At 42.5% G+C, this 22,500-nt stretch overlaps 1 protein-coding gene across 1 annotated transcript in view; it reads right to left on the bottom strand.

Moving 5' to 3' along the window:
- Positions 1-22,500, bottom strand: part of LOC112241268 (plexin-A4) — a gene marked incomplete at its 5' end in the record, with an annotated part of 117,632 nt that overhangs the window by 91,792 nt on the left and 3,340 nt on the right. The window contains 5 exons of the mRNA XM_042316750.1: positions 1,913-2,055; positions 4,090-4,324; positions 6,204-6,356; positions 6,983-7,222; positions 22,356-22,449. Of these exons, the coding sequence (XP_042172684.1) occupies positions 1,913-2,055; positions 4,090-4,324; positions 6,204-6,356; positions 6,983-7,222; positions 22,356-22,449 (865 nt within the window). The remainder of the gene's footprint in view (positions 1-1,912; positions 2,056-4,089; positions 4,325-6,203; positions 6,357-6,982; positions 7,223-22,355; positions 22,450-22,500) is intronic.

The following is a 22,500-nucleotide window of genomic DNA, read 5'->3' as shown; positions in this document are numbered from 1 at the left end:
AGCCCCATAATTAAACAGCCTTATTCAACATCCCACTGTAGCCCCATAATCAAACAGTCCCATTCAACATCCCACTGTAGCCCCATAATCAAACAGTCCCATTCAACATCCCACTGTAGCCCCATAATAAAACAGCCTTATTCAACATCCCACTGTAGCCCCATAATAAAACAGCCTTATTCAACATCCCACTGTAGCCCCATAATCAAACAGTCCCATTCAACATCCCACTGTAGCCCCATAATTAAACAGCCTTATTCAACATCCCACTGTAGCCCCATAATTAAACAGCCTTATTCAACATCCCACTGTAGCCCCATAATAAAACAGCCTTATTCAACATCCCACTGTAGCCCCATAATAAAACAGCCTTATTCAACATCCCACTGTAGCCCCATAATAAAACAGCCTTATTCAACATCCCACTGTAGCCCCATAATCAAACAGTCCCATTCAACATCCCACTGTAGCCCCATAATTAAACAGCCTTATTCAACATCCCACTGTAGCCCCATAATCAAACAGCCTTATTCAACATCCCACTGTAGCCCCATAATTAAACAGCCTTATTCAACATCCCACTGTAGCCCCATAATAAAACAGCCTTATTCAACATCCCACTGTAGCCCCATAATAAAACAGCCTTATTCAACATCCCACTGTAGCCCCATAATCAAACAGCCTTATTCAACATCCCACTGTAGCCCCATAATAAAACAGCCTTATTCAACATCCCACTGTAGCCCCATAATAAAACAGCCTTATTCAACATCCCACTGTAGCCCCATAATTAAACAGCCTTATTCAACATCCCACTGTAGCCCCATAATTAAACAGCCTTATTCAACATCCCACTGTAGCCCCATAATAAAACAGCCTTATTCAACATCCCACTGTAGCCCCATAATAAAACAGCCTTATTCAACATCCCACTGTAGCCCCATAATCAAACAGCCTTATTCAACATCCCACTGTAGCCCCATAATCAAACAGTCCCATTCAACATCCCACTGTAGCCCCATAATTAAACAGCCTTATTCAACATCCCACCTACTGATTACTATCACAAAATCAGGAGAAAAGGTAGGCATCCATTTTCCATATTCTCTGAGGAAAAATACAATGTATATCTTCTTGAGATTTAACAGGTAGGCCTAGAGTCGTCGCTAATATTAGTACATTTGAGTCATTGAGACATTAGCTCTAATCCTTTTATAAAGAGAGAGAGAGATTCAGCCCAATCAAATTCACTCTACAAACTATGAATATGCACTGTTGGAGATTGCCCATCCACACTTTATTTGCTCCAAGCCCAATAAGGGCTATTTCCTGTATCATCTCCCACATCAATAACAATTAACCAGCTATCACCAGCCAGAGATGAGCCCACTGCTACTTTCATTAGGTTTCATTTCACATTAAACTCCATCATATAACGGGACATTTATACCAATTAAAACATCATTAATTCTTCTTATAACGGGAATTCTCATCAGGCACCCGCATGGTCGACTCTGAGCCTGTGAAATCGGTGCCTCGCAGCTAGAAGTTGTTCAATTATCACTGTCCATCACTGTTATTAGGGAATAAATAACTAGCTTGTCAGTTCAGAGTTGATTTGCTTTTCTCTCCGCTATACTTTTAATTTGTCCTCGACTCTGAGAAACCGTCTTGTCACATGTTGTTACCATTACTAACAAGAGATTTGACTGGACTACTGCGTCAAGCACTAATGAGAGACAGTGTTATTTGTTTACCGAGCGTGAGCACAAACAACGACAGCTTTAATTCTGCCCGTAACCCCACTGTGCCTTTAATTTACTTTATACTTTTGAATTAGAATGCATTGATGGAAACCACTTTGAGATATGCCTATTGTTCTACGTCAGGCAGTTGACAGGGCAGCTCTTACCTCCAGGTCCCTGAGAACAGGGTGCTCCTCTATGCCAGGGAAGAGGACCCTCATGGTGTAGGCCCTGTAGTCCAGGAAGGGGATGCCCACTCCGTCCAGGTCACTGGTCAACTCATGTATGTCTGTCTGCAGCTCGGCAAAGGCTGAGGGGATAAACGGACAAACAGTCTCCTTAAAGGTAGAGTCAGCGACATGACGTATAGTCGAAGTCGGAAGTTTACATACACCTTAGCCAAATACATTTAAACTCAGTTTTTCACAATTCCTGACATTTAATCGTAGTAAAAATCCCCTGTCTTAGGTCAGTTAGGATCACCACTTTATTTTAAGAATGTGAAATGTCATCATAATGGGGTCAAAAGTTTACATACACTCAATTAGTATTTGGTAGCATTGTCTTCAAATTGTTTAACTTGGGTCAAACGTTTTGGGTAGCCTTCCACAAGCTTCCCACAATAAGTTGGGTGAATTTTAGCCCATTCCAGAGCTGGTGTAACTGAGTCAGGTTTGTTGGCCTCCTTGCTCGCACAGGCTTTTTCAGTTCTGCCCACACATTTTCTATAGGATTGAGGTCAGGGCTTTGTGATGGCCACTTCAATACCTTGACTTTGTTGTCCTTAAGCCATTTTCCACAACTTTGGAAGTATGCTTGGGATCATTGTCAATATATCCACATAATTTTCCTACCTTATGATGTCATCTATTTTGTGAACTGCACCAGTCCCTCCTGCAGCAAAGCACCCCCACAACATGATGCTGCCACCCCTGTGCTTCACGGTTGGGATGGTGTTCTTCGGCTTGCAAGCGTTCCCCTTTTTCCTCCATACATAACGATGGTCATTATGGCCGTTATGGCCATTTTTGTTTCATCAGACCAGAGGAATTTTCCCCAAAAAGTTTGATCTTTGTCCCCATGTGCAGTTGCAAACCATAGTCTGGCTTTTTTATGGCAGTTTTTGAGTAGTGGCTTCTTCCTTGCTTCTTCCTGGCCTTTTAGGTTATGTCGATATAGGGCTCGTTTTACTGTGGATATAGATACTTTTGTACCTGTTTCCTCCAGCATCTTCACAAGGTCCTTTGCTGTTGTTCTGGGATTGATTTGCACTTTTCGCACCAAACTATGTTTATCTCTAGGAGACAGAACGTGTCTACTTCCTGAGCGGTATGACGGCTGCGTGGTCCCATGGTGTTTATACTCGCGTACTATTGTTTGTACAAATGGACGTGGTACCTTCAGGCGTTTGGAAATGACTCCCAAGGATGAACCAGACTTGTGGAGGTCTACATTTTTTCCTGAGGTCTTGGCTGATTTCTTTTGATTTTCCCATGATGTCAAGCAAAGAGGCACTGAGTTTTGAAGGTATGCCTTGAAATATATCCACAGGTACACCTCCAATTGACTCAAATTATGTCAATTAGCCTATTAGAAGCTTCTAAAGCCATGACATCATTTTCTGTTATTTTCTGAGCTGTTTAAAGGCACAGCCAAGTTAGTGTATGTAAACTTCTGACCCACTGGAATTGTGATACAGTGAATTATAAGTGAATTAATCTGTCTGTAAACAATTGTTGGAAAAATTACTTGTGTCAAGCACAAAGTAGATGTCCTAACCACCTTGCCAAAACTGTAGTTTGTTAACAAGAAATTTGTAGTGTGGTTGAAAAACGAGTTTTAATGACTCCAACCTAAGTGTATTTACACTTCCGACTTCAACTGTAGATACACAGAGTAAAGAGCATATTGGGTCAATTTCCGCAACAACGAAGAGCTTTGGAGCGTGAGGCTAAACTTCTCCACTGTTTCTGTCCCGTGGGTACCACGTTGTAACAGCAGGAGGTGAACCCGTGCACACGTGCAGATACTGTGTGTAACTGTGTGAGAGCGATGTCTTGCATCTTGTCCACCACAAACTGTGGTGCTGCTCATGCAACGGCATTTCGCTGACTCTATTGACAGTGTTGGAAAAAGTACTCAATCATCATACTTGAGTAAAAGCAAAGATACCTTAATAAAATATGACATCATTGACGAATGAAACATGTGTTTATTGAGTACACCAGATCAGAGACAGTAGGGATGACCTGGGTTGGTCTCTTGATAAGTGTATGAATTGGAATTTTACTTTTGGGTGTCATGGAAAATGAAGGTGTGGAGTAAAAATAATGTGAATCCTTACCCTCTTTACACTCCAGGGCCACACGAGACTCTAGGTTGTCCATCTGCATCTGCAGCCTCTTCAGGGTGAGGTCGCTCTCGCGTGACTTGCGTTTATATGCAATGAGCACTATCACAATGAAGAGGATGAGCAGGGCACCGGCGCCGGCGATGCTGATGATGGCCGTGCTGCTCAGCGGACTGTCTGACGTGATGTGGACCACGCCCGGGGAGAACTCGATGCCGCCCACACGGGCCTGGGGAGGGAGAGACAGGGGAGAGGGGTTAGAGACAGGGGAGAGGGGGGAGAGACAAGGGAGAGACAGGGGAGAGGGGTTAGAGACAGGAGAGAGGGGTTAGAGACAGGGGAGAGGGGTTAGAGACAGAGGAGAGGGGGAAAGACAGGGGAGAGACAGGGGAGAGGGGGTGAGAGACAGGGAAGAGGGGTTAGAGACAGGGGAGAGGGGGAGAGTCAGGGGAGAGGGGTTAGAGACAGGGGAGAGGGGTTAGAGACAGGGGAGAGGGGTTAGAGACAGGGGAGAGGGGGAAAGACAGGGGAGAGGGGGAAAGACAGGGGAGAGGGGGAAAGACAGGGGAGAGGGATTAGAGACAGGGGAGAGGGGGAGAGACAGGGGAGAGGGGTTAGAGACAGGGGAGAGGGGGAAAGACAGGGGAGAGGGGGAGAGACAGGGGAGAGGGGTTAGAGACAGGGGAGAGGGGTTAGAGACAGGGGAGAGGGGTGAAAGACAGGGGAGAGACAGGGGAGAGGGGTGAGAGACAGGGAAGAGGGGTTAGAGACAGGGGAGAGGGGGAAAGACAGGGGAGATAGTGGAGAGGGGGTGAGAGACAGGGGAGAGGGGGAGAGAGAGGGGAGAAGGGGTGAGAGACAGGGAGAAGGGTGAGAGACAGGGGAGAGGGGGTGAGAGACAGGGGAGAGGGGGAGAGAGAGGAGAGAGAGAAGGGGTGAGAGACAGGGGAGAGACAGGGGAGAGGGGGAGAGACAGGGGAGAGGAGAAAATGGGTTATTGTGTGGACGCACTGAGACCGTGGTTCTGAAGGTTTTGTCTTTGTGAACCTCCTGGGTGGTGTCATCAGAAACGTTGTATTCCAATGGTTATTGTGAAACAAAACTGCATAAGTGGTTTATGAAATGAGACACAATTGTAAATCAGCGGGAATAAAATGCATCTTGAATGGTCCACTGTTATAAACATGAATAAAACAGAGCAGAGAGACATATTGCCTTGATGTCTGTTTGTCTGTCTCTCTTTCTGTCTTGATTTTTGTCTGGCTCTATTTTACGGTAATGTGTCTGATAGCCTGTCTCTCTGGCTCTATTTTACAGTAATACGTCTGGTAGCCTGTCTCTGTCTGGTTTTATTTTACGGTAATGCGTCTGGTAGCCTGTCTCTGTCTGGCTCTATCTTACGGTAATGCGTCTGGTAGCCTGTCTCTCTGGCTCTATTTTACAGTAATACGTCTGATGGCCTGTCTCTCTGGCTCTATTTTACAGTAATACGTCTGGTAGCCTGTCTTTCTGGCTCTATTTTACGGTAATACGTCTGGTAGCCTGTCTCTCTGGCTCTATTTTACAGTAATGCGTCTGATGGCCTGTCTCTCTGGCTCTATTTTACAGTAATACGTCTGGTAGCCTGTCTCTGTCTGGCTCTATTTTACAGTAATGCGTCTGGTAGCCTGTCGCTCTGTCTGTCTCGCTCTATTTTACGGTATTGCGCCTGGTAGCCTGTCTCTGTCTTGCTCTATTTTACGGTAATGCGTCTGGTAGCCTTTCTCTCTGTCTGTCTTGCTCTATTTTACAGTAATGGGTCTGGTAGCCTGTCTCTCTTCTTCCGCTGCCCATCAATCATTGGTCCAGGTGGCAGAGCAGGAAGCGTCTCAGAACCACAAATGGAACCTTTATTGAGTTTGTGCCTGCCTAATCCCTCTTATTGAAACGGTTATTTGTTGTTTCTCTGTTTGAATGTTGAGAGTGGACAGTATAACCCAACGGTCCGATTAGATTATAGTCTGGGCCTGGCCCGGGACAGCAGGAGAGTGGGTGGGGGGCTTGGAATGGGGACCGGTTTGTGTGTGTGTGTGTGTGTGTGTGTGTGTGTGTGTGTGTGTGTCACTCACCAAGACTTTGTGTCGCCCTGTCAGGTTGGGCGACTCACACAGCAGCTGGTTGTCTGACACGGTCAACAGACAAGGTTTATCACCAATCAGAACCGTGTAGTTCAGCTTGCCGTTATTACCGTTGGTATTGGTGGGAGGGAGGAAGTTCCGCCCCTGAGAAACAGGAAGGAAATGGCATTGGACTGGGTAAGGTATTGTTTTGTTTAAATGGTATGCATACATTGATATAACTAGACTATGTAGACTATAAATATGTAACAAAACTGTATGCAGAAGTGTGTTATTTATGGAGAGAGAGAGCAGAGAGAGAGCAGAGAGAGAGCAGAGAGAGAGAGAGCAGAGAGAGAGCAGAGAGAGAGAGCAGAGCGAGAGCAAAGAGAGAGAGAGAGACCTTGAGAGAGAGAGCGAGAGAGAGAGAGCAGAGAGAGAGAGAGCAGAGAGAGAGAGCAGAGAGAGAGAGAGCAGAGAGAGAGCAGAGAGAGAGCAGAGAGAAAGCAGAGAGAGCAGAGAGAGAGAGAGCAGAGAGAGAGCAGAGAATGTTGTAGATGATTTTCCCCAATAGAGATATTGGGGAAGAGGAGGAATTAGAGTGAGTGGAACCTTGATTTGTGGCTTTCTCACATTTGATCTGAAATAATTCATTCCAATAACCAAGTGATAAATGAGACGTCTCCACACACATCGTCATTGGGAGTGTCTGGGCGACACCGGACCACAAACTCAGTTTACATTTTTTTTTGTGTAAACTTTAATATTGTGTTCAACAAGTCCCCCTTCACCTTCAGTATGATGGGGGAGCCAGGCTTGAGCTCCAGCACCCCAGACACATGGAGGGGTTCGAACTCGGGGTTGGGGTAGTAGATGAACGGCGTGTTGTTGAGGGCCAGCACTGCCTGCACGTCATCCAGGATGAAGCCAAACTCATCGGGCCGCGCTGGCACCTCCCTCTGCCTGCCCAGGCTGATGGGCAGCTCTGGGGCCTGGCACAGCATGGACGTGGGGCTGAACACCTGGCATATCTGTTGGGAGAGAGGAGAGGGCACAGGGTGATGAGTATGGACGACTACGCTATTTAATGTCATTATAGTATATTTATTTTATAGTGGGACAGATACACGGATACATGATACATGGTCAGTAATAGTTATGTTAGTATTGATACATGGTCAGTAATAGTTATGTTAGTATTGATACATTGTCAGTAATAGTTATGTTAGTATTGATACATGGTCAGTAATATAGTTATGTTAGTATTGATACATGATACATGGTCAGTAATATAGTTATGTTAGTATTGATACATGGTCAGTAATAGTTATGTTAGTATTGATACATGGTCAGTAATAGTTATGTTAGTATTGATACACGGTCAGTAATAGTTATGTTAGTATTGATACATGGTCAGTAATAGTTATGTTAGTATTGATACATGATACATGGTCAGTAATAGTTATGTTAGTATTGATACATGGTCAGTAATAGTTATGTTAGTATTGATACATGATACATGGTCAGTAATAGTTATGTTAGTATTGATACATGGTCAGTAATATAGTTATGTTAGTATTGATACATGGTCAGTAATATAGTTATGTTAGTATTGATACATGGTCAGTAATAGTTATGTTAGTATTGATACATGGTCAGTAATAGTTATGTTAGTATTGATACATGGTCAGTAATAGGTATGTTAGTATTGATACATGATACATCAGTAATAGTTATGTTAGTATTGATACATGATACATGGTCAGTAATATAGTTATGTTAGTATTGATACATGGTCAGTAATAGTTATGTTAGTATTGATACATGGTCAGTAATATAGTTATGTTAGTATTGATACATGGTCAGTAATAGGTATGTTAGTATTGATACATGGTCAGTAATAGTTATGTTAGTATTGATACATGGTCAGTAATATAGTTATGTTAGTATTGATACATGATACATGGTCAGTAATATAGTTATGTTAGTATTGATACATGGTCAGTAATAGGTATGTTAGTATTGATACATGGTCAGTAATAGTTATGTTAGTATTGATACATGGTCAGTAATAGTTATGTTAGTATTGATACATGGTCAGTAATAGTTATGTTAGTATTGATACATGGTCAGTAATAGTTATGTTAGTATTGATACATGGTCAGTAATAGTTATGTTAGTATTGATACATGGTCAGTAATAGTTATGTTATATTGATACATGGTCAGTAATAGTTATGTTAGTATTGATACATGGTCAGTAATAGTTATGTTAGTATTGATACATGGTCAGTAATAGTTATGTTAGTATTGATACATGGTCAGTAATAGTTATGTTATGTTAGTATTGATACATGGTCAGTAATATAGTTATGTTAGTATTGATACATGGTCAGTAATAGTTATGTTAGTATTGATACATGGTCAGTAATAGTTATGTTAGTATTGATACATGGTCAGTAATAGTTATGTTAGTATTGATACATGGTCAGTAATAGTTATGTTAGTATTGATACATGGTCAGTAATATAGTTATGTTAGTATTGATACATGATACATGGTCAGTAATATAGTTATGTTAGTATTGATACATGGTCAGTAATAGTTATGTTAGTATTGATACATGGTCAGTAATAGTTATGTTAGTATTGATACATGGTCAGTAATAGTTATGTTAGTATTGATACATGGTCAGTAATAGTTATGTTAGTATTGATACATGGTCAGTAATAGTTATGTTAGTATTGATACATGGTCAGTAATAGTTATGTTAGTATTGATACATGGTCAGTAATAGTTATGTTAGTATTGATACATGGTCAGTAATAGTTATGTTAGTATTGATACATGGTCAGTAATAGTTATGTTAGTATTGATACATGGTCAGTAATAGTTATGTTAGTATTGATACATGATACATGGTCAGTAATAGTTATGTTAGTATTGATACATGGTCAGTAATAGTTATGTTAGTATTGATACATGGTCAGTAATAGTTATGTTAGTATTGATACATGATACATGGTCAGTAATAGTTATGTTAGTATTGATACATGGTCAGTAATAGTTATGTTAGTATTGATACATGGTCAGTAATATAGTTATGTTAGTATTGATACATGGTCAGTAATAGGTATGTTAGTATTGATACATGATACATGGTCAGTAATAGTTATGTTAGTATTGATACATGATACATGGTCAGTAATAGTTATGTTAGTATTGATACATGGTCAGTAATAGGTATGTTAGTATTGATACATGGTCAGTAATAGTTATGTTAGTATTGATACATGGTCAGTAATAGTTATGTTAGTATTGATACATGGTCAGTAATAGTTATGTTAGTATTGATACATGGTCAGTAATAGTTATGTTAGTATTGATACATGGTCAGTAATATAGTTATGTTAGTTGATTGATACATGGTAATAGTTATGTTAGTATTGATACATGGTCAGTAATAGTCAGTAATAGTTATGTTAGTATTGATACATGGTCATACATGGTCAGTAATAGTTATGTTAGTATTGATACATGGTCAGTAATAGTTATGTTAGTATTGATACATGGTCAGTAATAGTTATGTTAGTATTGATACATGGTCAGTAATAGTTATGTTAGTATTGATACATGGTCAGTAATAGTTATGTTAGTATTGATACATGGTCAGTAATAGTTATGTTAGTATTGATACATTGGTCAGTAATAGTTATGTTAGTATTGATACATGGTCAGTAATAGTTATGTTAGTATTGATACATGGTCATTGATAATAGTTATGTTAGTATTGATACATGGTCAGTAATAGTTATGTTAGTATTGTTATGTTAGTATTGATACATCAGTAATAGTTATGTTAGTATTGATACATGGTCAGTAATAGTTATGTTAGTATTGATACATGACATGGTCAGTAATAGTTATGTTAGTATTGATACATGGTCAGTAATAGTTATGTTAGTATTGATACATGGTCAGTAATAGTTATGTTAGTATTGATACATGGTCAGTAATAGTACATGTTATGTTAGTATTGATACATGGTCAGTAATAGTTAGTATTGATACATGGTCAGTAATAGTTATGTTATGTTATTGATACATGGTCAGTAATAGTTATGTTAGTATTGATACATGGTCAGTAATAGTTATGTTAGTATTGATACATGGTCAGTAATAGTTATGTTATATTGATACATGGTCAGTAATAGTTATGTTAGTATTGATACATGGTCAGTAATAGTTATGTTAGTATTGATACATGGTCAGTAAATAGTTATGTTATGTTAGTATTGATACATGGTCAGTAATAGTTATGTTAGTATTGATACATGGTCAGTAATAGTTATGTTAGTATTGATACATGGTCAGTAATAGTTATGTTAGTATTGATACATGGTCAGTAATAGTTATGTTAGTATTGATACATGGTCAGTAATAGTTATGTTAGTATTGATACATGGTCAGTAATAGTTATGTTAGTATTGATTGGTCAGTAATAGTTATGTTAGTATTGATACATGGTCAGTAATAGTTATGTTAGTATTGATTGTTAGTATTGATACAGTATAGTTATGTTAGTATTGATACATGGTCAGTAATAGTTATGTTAGTATTGATACATGGTCAGTAATAGTTATGTTAGTATTGATACATGGTCAGTAATAGTTATGTTAGTATTGATTGGTAGTTATGTTATACATGGTCAGTAATAGTTATGTTAGTATTGATACATGATAATAGTTATGTTAGTATTGATACATGGTCAGTAATAGTTATGTTAGTATTGATACATGGTCAGTAATAGTTATGTTAGTATTGATACATGGTCAGTAATAGTTATGTTAGTATTGATACATGGTCAGTAATAGTATGTTAGTATTGATACATGGTCAGTAATAGTTATGTTAGTATTGATACATGGTCAGTAATAGTTATGTTAGTATTGATACATGGTCAGTAATAGTTATGTTAGTATTGATACATGGTCAGTAATAGTTATGTTAGTATTGATACATGGTCAGTAATAGTTATGTTAGTATTGATTGTTTGATACATGTCAGTAATAGTTATGTTAGTATTGATACATGGTCAGTAATAGTTATGTTAGTATTGATACATGGTCAGTAATAATAGTATATACATGGTCAGTAATAGTTATGTTAGATTGATACATGGTCAGTAATAGTTATGTTAGTATTGATACATGGTCAGTAATAGTTATGTTAGTATTGATACATGGTCAGTAATAGTTATGTTAGTATTGATACATGATACATGGTCAGTAATAGTTATGTTAGTATTGATACATGGTCAGTAATAGTTATGTTAGTATTGATACATGGTCAGTAATAGTTATGTTATTATTGATACATGGTCAGTAATAGTTATGTTAGTATTGATACATGGTCAGTAATATAGTTATGTTAGTATTGATAGGAGTCACAGGAGGCTGCTGAGGGGAGAACGTCTCATAATAATGGTTGGAACAGAGCTTATTGAATGGCATTTGATCCCATTCCACAGATTCCGCTCCAGTCATTACCACAAGCTCGTTCTCCACAATTAAGGTGCAACTAACCTCCTGTTTTAAATACATGGTTTTGGGCTTCACTGCATTCACTTCTCAGCACTTAGAAGTCGGTGTGAAACAACTCTACCTAACAGGCCCTTGTAGACAGACCTCCCGAGGCCAGCCACTGCAGGTCTGCAGTCAGTCTACAGTCATTACGGTCCCTTTCATATGACAGGTTTACATGTCAGTCAGAGCCCTGGAAGAGATGGCATCTAATCCATTCAACGTGGCCGCCACCTACTGAGTGCAGACACATCTGAGTGTTCACCTCAAAGGAGGCCTAAATCAGTGGAACAGTTGGAGCGGTGGCTCTTTCCTCGGCACAATGGGTCTTTGATCTGATCCGGTGTGATGGTGCAGACTCACTGAGAGATAACTAGCCTACGTTCACCTTCATTTCCCTAGAAAAAGGCTTGTCTCTCACTCTCTCTTTCAGCTCTCTCTCTGTATCTCTCTCTCTCTGTCTCTCTCTCTCTCTCTCTCTGTATCTCTTTCTCTCTGTCTCTCTCTCTCTCTCTCTCTGTCTGTATCTCTGTATCTCTCTCTCTCTCTGTATCTCTCTCTCTCTCTGTATCTTTCTCTCTCTGTATCCCTCTCTCTCTCTCTCTGTGTATCTCTCTATCTCTCTCTCTCTCTCTCTGTATCTCTCCCTCTCTCTCTCTGTATCCCTCTCTCTCTCTCTGTGTATCTCTCTCTCTGTATCTCTCTCTCTCTGTTTCTCTCTCTCTCTGTATCTCTCTCTGTATCTCTCTATCTCTCTCTCTCTCTGTATATCTCTCTCTCTCTCTGTATCTCTCTCTCTGTATCTTTCTCTCTCTGTATCTGTATCTCTCTCTCTCTGTCTCTCTGTCTCTCTCTCTCTGTATCTCTTTCTCTCTGTCTCTCTCTCTCTCTCTCTCTGTCTGTATCTCTGTATCTCTCTCTCTCTCTGTATCTCTCTCTCTCTCTGTATCTTTCTCTCTCTGTATCCCTCTCTCTCTCTCTCTCTCTCTGTGTATCTCTCTATCTCTCTCTCTCTCTCTCTGTATCTCTCCCTCTCTCTCTCTGTATCCCTCTCTCTCTCTGTGTATCTCTCTCTCTCTGTTTCTCTCTCTCTCTGTATCTCTCTATCTCTCTCTCTCTCTGTATATCTCTCTCTCTCTGTGTATCTCTCTATCTCTCTCTCTCTCTCTCTGTATCTCTCCCTCTCTCTCTCTGTATCTCTCTCTCTCTGTTTCTCTCTCTCTCTGTATCTCTCTCTGTATCTCTCTATCTCTCTCTCTCTCTGTATATCTCTCTCTCTCTCTGTATCTCTCTCTCTGTATCTTTCTCTCTCTGTATCTCTCCCTCTCTCTCTCTGTATCCCTCTCTCTCTATCTCTCTCTCTCTCTGTTTCTCTCTCTCTCTGTATCTCTCTCTGTATCTCTCTATCTCTCTCTCTCTCTGTATATCTCTCTCTCTCTCTGTATCTCTCTCTCTCTGTATCTCTCTCTCTGTATCTTTCTCTCTCTGTATCTCTCTCTCTCTCTCTCTCTCTCTCTCTCTCTCTCTGTGTATCTCTCTCTCTGTATCACTCTCTCTGTTTCTCTCTCTCTCTCTCCATATCTCTCTCTGTATCTCTCTCTGTATCTCTCTCTCTGTATCTCTCTCTCTCTCTCTGTATCTCTCTGTCTGTATCTCTCTCTTTCTCTCTGGCTCACTATTCAATTCAATTCAATTCAAGGGCTTTATTGGTATGGGAAACATGTGTTAACATTGCCAAAGCAAGTGAGGTAGACAACATACAAAGTGAATATATAAAGTGAAAAACAACAAAAATTAACAGTAAACATTACACATACAGAAGTTTCAAAAGAGATCTCTCACTATCTCTCTACCTGTATCTCTCTCTTTGTATCAATTCAACTCAATTTAAGGGATTTATTTCCATGGGAAACATGTTAGCAATGCCAAAGCAAGTTAAGTAGATAATAAACAAAAGTTAAATAAACAATTAACAGTAAACATTACACTCAAAAAGTTACAAAATAATAAAAACATGTCAAATGTTATATTATGTCTATATACAGTGTTGTAATGATGTGCAAATAGTTAAAGTACAAAAGGGAAAATAAATAAACAAATATTGGTTGTGTTTACAATGGTGTTTGTTCTTCACTGGTTGCCCTTTTCTTGTGGCAACAGGTCACAAATCTTGCTGCTGTGATGGCACACTGTGGTATTTCACACAATAGATATGGGACTTTATCTCTCTCTCTGGCTCACAAACTCTTTCTCTCTGGCTCACTAACTCTCTCTCTCTGGCTGTATCTCTCTCTGGCTCACTAACTCTCTCTCTCTGGCTCACTAACTCTCTCTGCATCTCTCTCTCTCTGGCTCACGAACTCTCTCTGCATCTCTCTCTCTGGCTCACTAACTCTCTCTCTCTCTGGCTCATTAACTCTCTCTCTGGCTCACTAACTCTCTCTGCATCTCTCTCTCTGGCTCACTATCTCTGCATCTCTCTGGCTCACTAACTCTCTCTGCATCTCTCTCTGGCTCACTCTCTCTTTGCATCTCTCTCTCTGGCTCACTAACTCTCTCTCTCTGGCTCACTAACTCTCTCTGCATCTCTCTCTCTGGCTCACTAACTCTCTCTGCATCTCTCTCTCTGGCTCACTATCTCTCTCTGCATCTCTCTCTGGCTCACTATCTCTCTCTGCATCTCTCTCTCTGGCTCACTAACTCTCTTTGCATCTCTCTCTCTGGCTCACTAGCTCTCTCTGGCTCATTAACTCTCTCTCTCTGGCTCACTAACTCTCTCTGCATCTCTCTCTCTGGCTCACTAACTCTCTCTGCATCTCTCTCTCTGGCTCACTAACTCTCTCTGCATCTCTCTCTCTGGCTCACTCTCTCTCTCTCTGGCTCATTAACTCTCTCTGGCTCACTAACTCTCTCTGCATCTCTCTCTCTGGCTCACTAACTCTCTCTGCATCTCTCTCTGCATCTCTCTCTCTGGCTCATTAACTATCTCTCTCTGGCTCACTAACTCTCTTTGCATCTCTCTCTCTCTGGCTCACTAACTCTCTCTCTGGCTCATTAACTCTCTCTCTCTGGCTCACTAACTCTCTCTGCATCTCTCTCTCTGGCTCACTAACTCTCTCTGCATCTCTCTCTCTGGCTCACTAACTCTCTCGCTGCATCTCTCTCTCTGGCTCACTATCTCTCTCTGCATCTCTCTCTCTGGCTCACTATCTCTCTCTGCATCTCTCTCTCTGTCTCACTAACTCTCTCTGCATCTCTCTCTGGCTCACTAACTCTCTCTGCATCTCTCTCTCTGGCTCACTAACTCTCTCTGCATCTCTCTCTCTGGCTCACTAACTCTCTCTGCATCTCTCTCTCTGGCTCACTAACTCTCTCTCTCTGGCTCATTAACTCTCTCTCTCTGGCTCACTAACTCTCTCTGCATCTCTCTCTGGCTCACTAACTCTCTCTGCATCTCTCTCTCTGGCTCACTATCTCTCTCTGTATCTCTCTCTCTGTATCTCTCTCTCTCTCTCTGTATCTCTCTGTCTGTATCTCTCTCTTTCTCTCTGGCTCACTATTCAATTCAATTCTGGCTTTATTGGTATGGGAAACATGTGTTAACATTGCCAAAGCAAGTGAGGTAGACAACATACAAAGTGAATATATAAAGTGAAAAACAACAAAAATTAACAGTAAACATTACACATACAGAAGTTTCAAAAGAGATCTCTCACTATCTCTCTACCTGTATCTCTCTCTTTGTATCAATTCAACTCAATTTAAGGGATTTATTTCCATGGGAAACATGTTAGCAATGCCAAAGCAAGTTAAGTAGATAATAAACAAAAGTTAAATAAACAATTAACAGTAAACATTACACTCAAAAAAGTTACAAAATAATAAAAACATGTCAAATGTTATATTATGTCTATATACAGTGTTGTAATGATGTGCAAATAGTTAAAGTACAAAAGGGAAAATAAATAAACAAATATTGGTTGTGTTTACAATGGTGTTTGTTCTTCACTGGTTGCCCTTTTCTTGTGGCAACAGGTCACAAATCTTGCTGCTGTGATGGCACACTGTGGTATTTCACACAATAGATATGGGACTTTATCTCTCTCTGGCTCACAAACTCTTTCTCTCTGGCTCACTAACTCTCTCTCTCTGGCTGTATCTCTCTCTGGCTCACTAACTCTCTCTCTCTGGCTCACTAACTCTCTCTGCATCTCTCTCTCTCTGGCTCACGAACTCTCTCTGCATCTCTCTCTCTGGCTCACTAACTCTCTCTCTCTCTGGCTCATTAACTCTCTCTCTGGCTCACTAACTCTCTCTGCATCTCTCTCTCTGGCTCACTATCTCTCTCTGCATCTCTCTCTCTGGCTCACTAACTCTCTCTGCATCTCTCTCTGGCTCACTAACTCTCTTTGCATCTCTCTCTCTGGCTCACTAACTCTCTCTCTCTGGCTCACTAACTCTCTCTGCATCTCTCTCTCTGGCTCACTAACTCTCTCTGCATCTCTCTCTCTGGCTCACTATCTCTCTCTGCATCTCTCTCTCTGGCTCACTATCTCTCTCTGCATCTCTCTCTCTGGCTCACTAACTCTCTTTGCATCTCTCTCTCTGGCTCACTAACTCTCTCTCTCTGGCTCATTAACTCTCTCTCTCTGGCTCACTAACTCTCTCTGCATCTCTCTCTCTGGCTCACTAACTCTCTCTGCATCTCTCTCTCTGGCTCACTAACTCTCTCTGCATCTCTCTCTCTGGCTCACTAACTCTCTCTCTCTGGCTCATTAACTCTCTCTCTCTGGCTCACTAACTCTCTCTGCATCTCTCTCTCTGGCTCACTAACTCTCTCTGCATCTCTCTCTCTGGCTCACTATCTCTCTCTGCATCTCTCTCTCTGGCTCATTAACTCTCTCTGCATCTCTCTCTCTGGCTCACTAACTCTCTTTGCATCTCTCTCTCTCTGGCTCACTAACTCTCTCTCTCTGGCTCATTAACTCTCTCTCTCTGGCTCACTAACTCTCTCTGCATCTCTCTCTCTGGCTCACTAACTCTCTCTGCATCTCTCTCTCTGGCTCACTAACTCTCTCGCTGCATCTCTCTCTCTGGCTCACTATCTCTCTCTGCATCTCTCTCTCTGGCTCACTATCTCTCTCTGCATCTCTCTCTCTGTCTCACTAACTCTCTCTGCATCTCTCTCTGGCTCACTAACTCTCTGCATCTCTCTCTCTGGCTCACTAACTCTCTCTGCATCTCTCTCTCTGGCTCACTAACTCTCTCTGCGTCTCTCTCTCTGGCTCACTAACTCTCTCTCTGCATCTCTCTCTCTGGCTCACTATCTCTCTCTGCATCTCTCTCTCTGGCTCACTATCTCTCTCTGCATCTCTCTCTCTGTCTCACTAACTCTCTCTGCATCTCTCTCTCTGGCTCACTATCTTTCTCTGCATCTCTCTCTCTGGCTCACTAACTCTCTCTGCATCTCTCTCTCTGGCTCACTAACTCTCTCTCTCTCTGTATCTCTCTCTCTGTATCTCTCTCTCTGTATCTCTCTCTCTGTATCTCTCTCTCTGTATCTCTCTCTCTGTATCTCTCTCTCTGTATCTCTCTCTCTGTATCTCTCTCTCTGTATCTCTCTCTGTATCTCTCTCTCTCTATACAGTGGCTTGTGAAAGTATTCACATTTGGGGAGGTTTGTATCAACATGCCTACCTCTTTTAAGATGCAAAATATTATTGTGAAACAAACAAGAAATAAGACATGCATGCATAACTATTCACCCCCCCAAAGTCAATACTTTGTAGAGACACCTTTTGCAGCAATTACAGCTGCAAGTCTCTAGGGGTATGTCTCAATAAGCTTGGCACATCTAGCCACTGGGATTTTTGCCCATTCTTCAAGGCAAAACTGCTCCAGCTCCTTCAAGATGAATGGGTTCTGCTGGTGTACAGCAATCTTTAAGTCATACCACAGATTCTCAATTGAATGGAGGTCTGGGCTTTGACTAGGCCATTCCAATACATTTAAATGTTTCCCCTTAAACCACTCGAGCGTTGTTTTAGCAGTATGCTTAGGGTCATTGTCCTGCTGGAAGGTGAACCTCCGTCCCAGTCTCAAATCTTGGGAAGACTGAAACAGGTTTCCCTCAAGAATTTCCCTGTATTTAGCACCATCCATTATTCCTTCAATCCTGACCAGTTTCCCACCCAGTCCCTGCCGATGTAAAACATCCCCACAGTGCTGGTGATGCTGGGGATGGTGTTCTCAGGGTGATGTGAGGTGTTGGGTTTGCACCAGACATAGCCTTTTCCTTGATAGACAAAAAGCTCACTTTTAGTCTCATCTGACCAGAGTACCTTCTTCCATATGTTTGGGGAGTCTCCCACATGCCTTTTGGTGAACACCAAATGTGTTTGTTTATTTTATTACACTGTGGAGTGTACGGCATAAAGTGGTCCTATGGACAGATACTCTAATCTTCGCTGTGGAGCTTTGCAGCTCCTTCAGGGTTATCTTGGTTGCCTCTCTGATTAATGCCCTCCTTGCCTGGTCCGTGAGTTTTGGTGGGCGGCCCTCTCTTGGCAGGTTTGTTGTAGTGCCACATTCTTGGATGGATTTAATGGTGCTCCGTGGCATGTTCAAAGTTTGGGATATTTTTTTATAACCCAACCCTTATCGGTATTTCTCCACAACGTTGTCCCTGACCTGTTTGGAGAGCTCCTTGGTCTTCATGGTGCCATTTGCTTGGTGGTGCCCCTTGCTAAGTGGTGATGCAGACTCTGGGGCCTTTCAGAACAGGTGTATATATACTGAGATCATGTGACAGATCATGTGACACTTAGATTGCACACGGGTGGACTTTATTTAACTAATTATGTGACTTCTGAAGGTAATTGGTTGCACCAGATATTATTTAGGAGCTTCATAGTAAAGGGGGTGAATACATATGTACACACCACTTTTTAGTTTTTTTGAATTTTTTGAAAGAATATTTTTTTTTCATTTCACTTCACCAATTTGGACTATTTTGTCCATTACATGGAATACAAATAAAAATATATTTAAATTACAGGTTGTAATGCAACAAAATAGGAATAACGCAAAGGGTATGAATACTTTTGCAAGGCACTGTATCTCTCTCTGGGCCACTATATCTCTCTCTCTGTAGCTCTCTCTCTGGGCCACTATCTCTCTCTCTCTCTGTAGCTCTCTCTCTGGGCCACTATATCTTTCTCTCTGTAGCTCTCTCTCTGGGCCGCTATATCTCTCTCTCTGTAGCTCTCTCTCTCTGGGCCACTATATCTCTCTCTCTGTAGCTCTCTCTCTCTGGGCCACTGTATCTCTCTCTCTGTAGCTCTCTCTCTCTGGGCCACTGTATCTCTCTCTCTCTGTAGCTCTCTCTCTGGGCCACTATATATCTCTCTCTGTAGCTCTCTCTCTGGGCCACTATATCTCTCTCTCTGTAGCTCTCTCTCTGGGCCACTATATCTCTCGCTCTGTAGCTCTCTCTCTCTGGGCCACTATATCTTTCTCTCTCTGTAGCTCTCTCTCTCTGGGCCACTATATCTCTCTCTCTGTAGCTCTCTCTCTCTGGGCCACTGTATCTCTCTCTCTGTAGCTCTCTCTCTGGGCCACTATATCTCTCTCTCTGTAGCTCTCTCTCTGGGCCACTGTATCTCTCTCTCTCTGTAGCTCTCTCTCTCTCTGGGCCACTGTATCTCTCTCTCTGTAGCTCTCTCTCTGGGCCACTATATCTCTCTCTCTGTAGCTCTCTCTCTGGGCCACTATATCTCTCTCTCTGTAGCTCTCTCTATGGGCCACTATATCTCTCTCTCTGTAGCTCTCTCTCTCTGGGCCACTATATCTTTCTCTCTCTGTAGCTCTCTCTCTCTGGGCCACTATATCTCTCTCTCTGTAGCTCTCTCTCTGGGCCACTATATCTCTCTCTCTGTAGCTCTCTCTCTGTAGCTCTCCCTCTGGGCCACTATATCTCTCTCTCTGTAGCTCTCTCTCTCTCTGGGCCACTATATCTCTCTCTCTGTAGCTCTCTCTCTGTAGCTCTCCCTCTGGGCCACTATATCTCTCTCTCTCTGTAGCTCTCTCTCTCTGGGCCACTATCTCTCTCTCTCTGTAGCTCTCTCACTCTGGGCCACTATATCTCTCTCTCTTTAATATTCTGTCTCTTGTTACGACTTGGAGAAAATCAACAGTGTGGTAGGTGGCAGAACACACAATGAGGGCCTCTAGCAAAACTTTCCCACCTGGAGAATCTCTCTGAGGCATTTCACATCTCCACTGTAACCTCTGCTACACGGTCCGCCACGCAAACAAATCCCCCTCTGAGTAAAACCTGTCATTTTAATTGGTTCCTCACGACGGTACATCAAACCAGACAAATCATGGGGGGTGCGGCTGACCCGGTGTCGGCGCCTGCGTCACACGTCTGTAACTGCAGAGAACGCTGTGTGTTTGTGTGTGTGAGAGTGAATTGGCCAGATAGTGGGGAAGCAGACAAGTATTTTCAAAACAAGCATGGTTATATATAAATATCGCCCAGGCAGGATCAAAATGATTGCAAAGATCATAGTCGAAAATGAGAAACTGGGACGTGGCAAATTAACATGGCGAATATACAGGGTTTTGATTCAAGGGGGCTTTTGAAGTGCGGCCATCTGTACTTGGAGCAACAATGGCTCCCTACGCTTATTCTATTGGAGCACAGCTGCAGAACGGTGGCGGTCTCTTCGATGGACCAGGAAGATAGCATTACTGCCTTTTGTCTCTCCCCATGCCTTTCAATCAGACCTCAGATCAGATCTCAGGGCTGGTTAGGGAACTCCCATGGGTACTGTGGTTCCAGGGGGAATCTGATAGTTTGGTTTATGTATGGTTCACCTCACGTTGAAACTCATGATCTTTTTGTTTTCTTTCGGGGTGGAGAGATACAGGAAAACAAGACTTTCTGTCTAGGGTGGAGGAATACAGGGAACTGGGATTTCTGTCTTGGTGGAGGGATACAGGAAACAGGGATTTCTGTATTGGGTGGAGAGATACATGAAACAGGGATTTCTGTCTGGGGTGGAGGAATACAGGGAAACAGATGTTCTGTCTGGGGTGGAGGAATACAGGGAAACAGATGTTCTGTCTGGGGTGGAGGAATACAGGGAAACAGATGTTCTGTCTGGGGTGGAGGAATACAGGGAAACAGATGTTCTGTCTGGGGTGGAGGAATACAGGGATCAGGGATTTTGTCTGGGTCTGGGGTGGAGGGATACAGGGAAACAGATGTTCTGTCTGGGGTGGAGGAATACAGGGAAACAGATGTTCTGTCTGGGGTGGAGGGATACAGGGAAACAGATCTTCTGTCTGGGGTGGAGGAATACAGGGAAACAGATGTTCTGTCTGGGGTGGAGGGATACAGGGAAACAGAATCTGGGGTGGAGGGATACAGGATGACAGGGCTTTCTGTCTGGGGTGGAGGGATACAGGGAAACAGAATCTGGGGTGGAGGGATACAGGGAAACAGATGTTCTGTCTGGGGTGGAGGAATACAGGGAAACAGATGTTCTGTCTGGGGTGGAGGGATACAGGGAAACAGATCTTCTGTCTGGGGTGGAGGAATACAGGGAAACAGATGTTCTGTCTGGGGTGGAGGGATACAGGGAAACAGAATCTGGGGTGGAGGGATACAGGATGACAGGGCTTTCTGTCTGGGGTGGAGGGATACAGGGAAACAGAATCTGGGGTGGAGGGATACAGGGTGACAGGGCTTTCTGTCTGGGGTGGAGGAATACAGGGAAACAGGGCTTTCTGTCTGGGGTGGAGGAATACAGGGTGACATGACTTTCTTTTTCTGGGGTGGAGGGAGACAGGGAAACTGATTTTCTTTCTGGGTTGGAGGAATACAGGTAAACAGGGCTTTCTGTCTGGAGTGGAGGGATACAGAGAAACAGGGCTTTCTCTGTTATTGGAATCTACTGTAATACAACCTCTTCGTCTCTCTGCTGTAGGAGTGCATTCCTTGTCCATACATCGCTATCCGTTCCAGACTTGGAAAACATATCTGGAGGATTTTCATTGGTTTCCTGTGGGGATTTGACCTTAGTTCGCACGAGTGTGTAAAGGGTTGAGGCTATTGACCGTTAGTTAGAGGTGTGACCTCTGATTGACCATGTTCTACTCACATTGACCGTCTCTCGACCGTTGGTTAGAGGTGTGACCTCTCATTGACCATGTTCTACTCACGTTGACTGTCTCTCGACCGTTAGTTAGAGGTGTGACCTCTCATTGACCATGTTCTACTCACGTTGACCGTCGGTTAGAGGTGTGACCTCTCATTGACCATGTTCTACTCACGTTGACCGTCTCTCGACCGTTGGTTAGAGGTGTGACCTCTCATTGACCATGTTCTACTCACGTTGACCGTCTCTCGACCGTTAGTTAGAGGTGTGACCTCTCATTGACCATGTTCTACTCACATTGACCGTCTCTCGACCGTTAGTTAGAGGTGTGACCTCTCATTGACCATGTTCTACTCACATTGACCGTCTCTCGACCGTTAGTTAGAGGTGTGACCTCTCATTGACCATGTTCTACTCACATTGACCGTCTCTCGACCGTTGTACTTGGCTCTGATGAGGGGGCTCTGTATGATGTCCAGGTTGGTGCCGGTCACGGTCACAGGTGTGTGCCCACTGTGGTAGAGAGAGGGGAGAGCGGCACCACCATGGCTTGCTTGGTCACAC

This window comes from Oncorhynchus tshawytscha, unplaced genomic scaffold (assembly GCF_018296145.1).
Source record: "Oncorhynchus tshawytscha isolate Ot180627B unplaced genomic scaffold, Otsh_v2.0 Un_contig_4562_pilon_pilon, whole genome shotgun sequence".
Classification (NCBI taxonomy): Eukaryota; Metazoa; Chordata; class Actinopteri; order Salmoniformes; family Salmonidae; genus Oncorhynchus; species Oncorhynchus tshawytscha.
The sequence above is the reverse complement of the archived record's forward strand: the minus strand, read 5'-3'. Positions and strand labels throughout refer to the sequence as shown.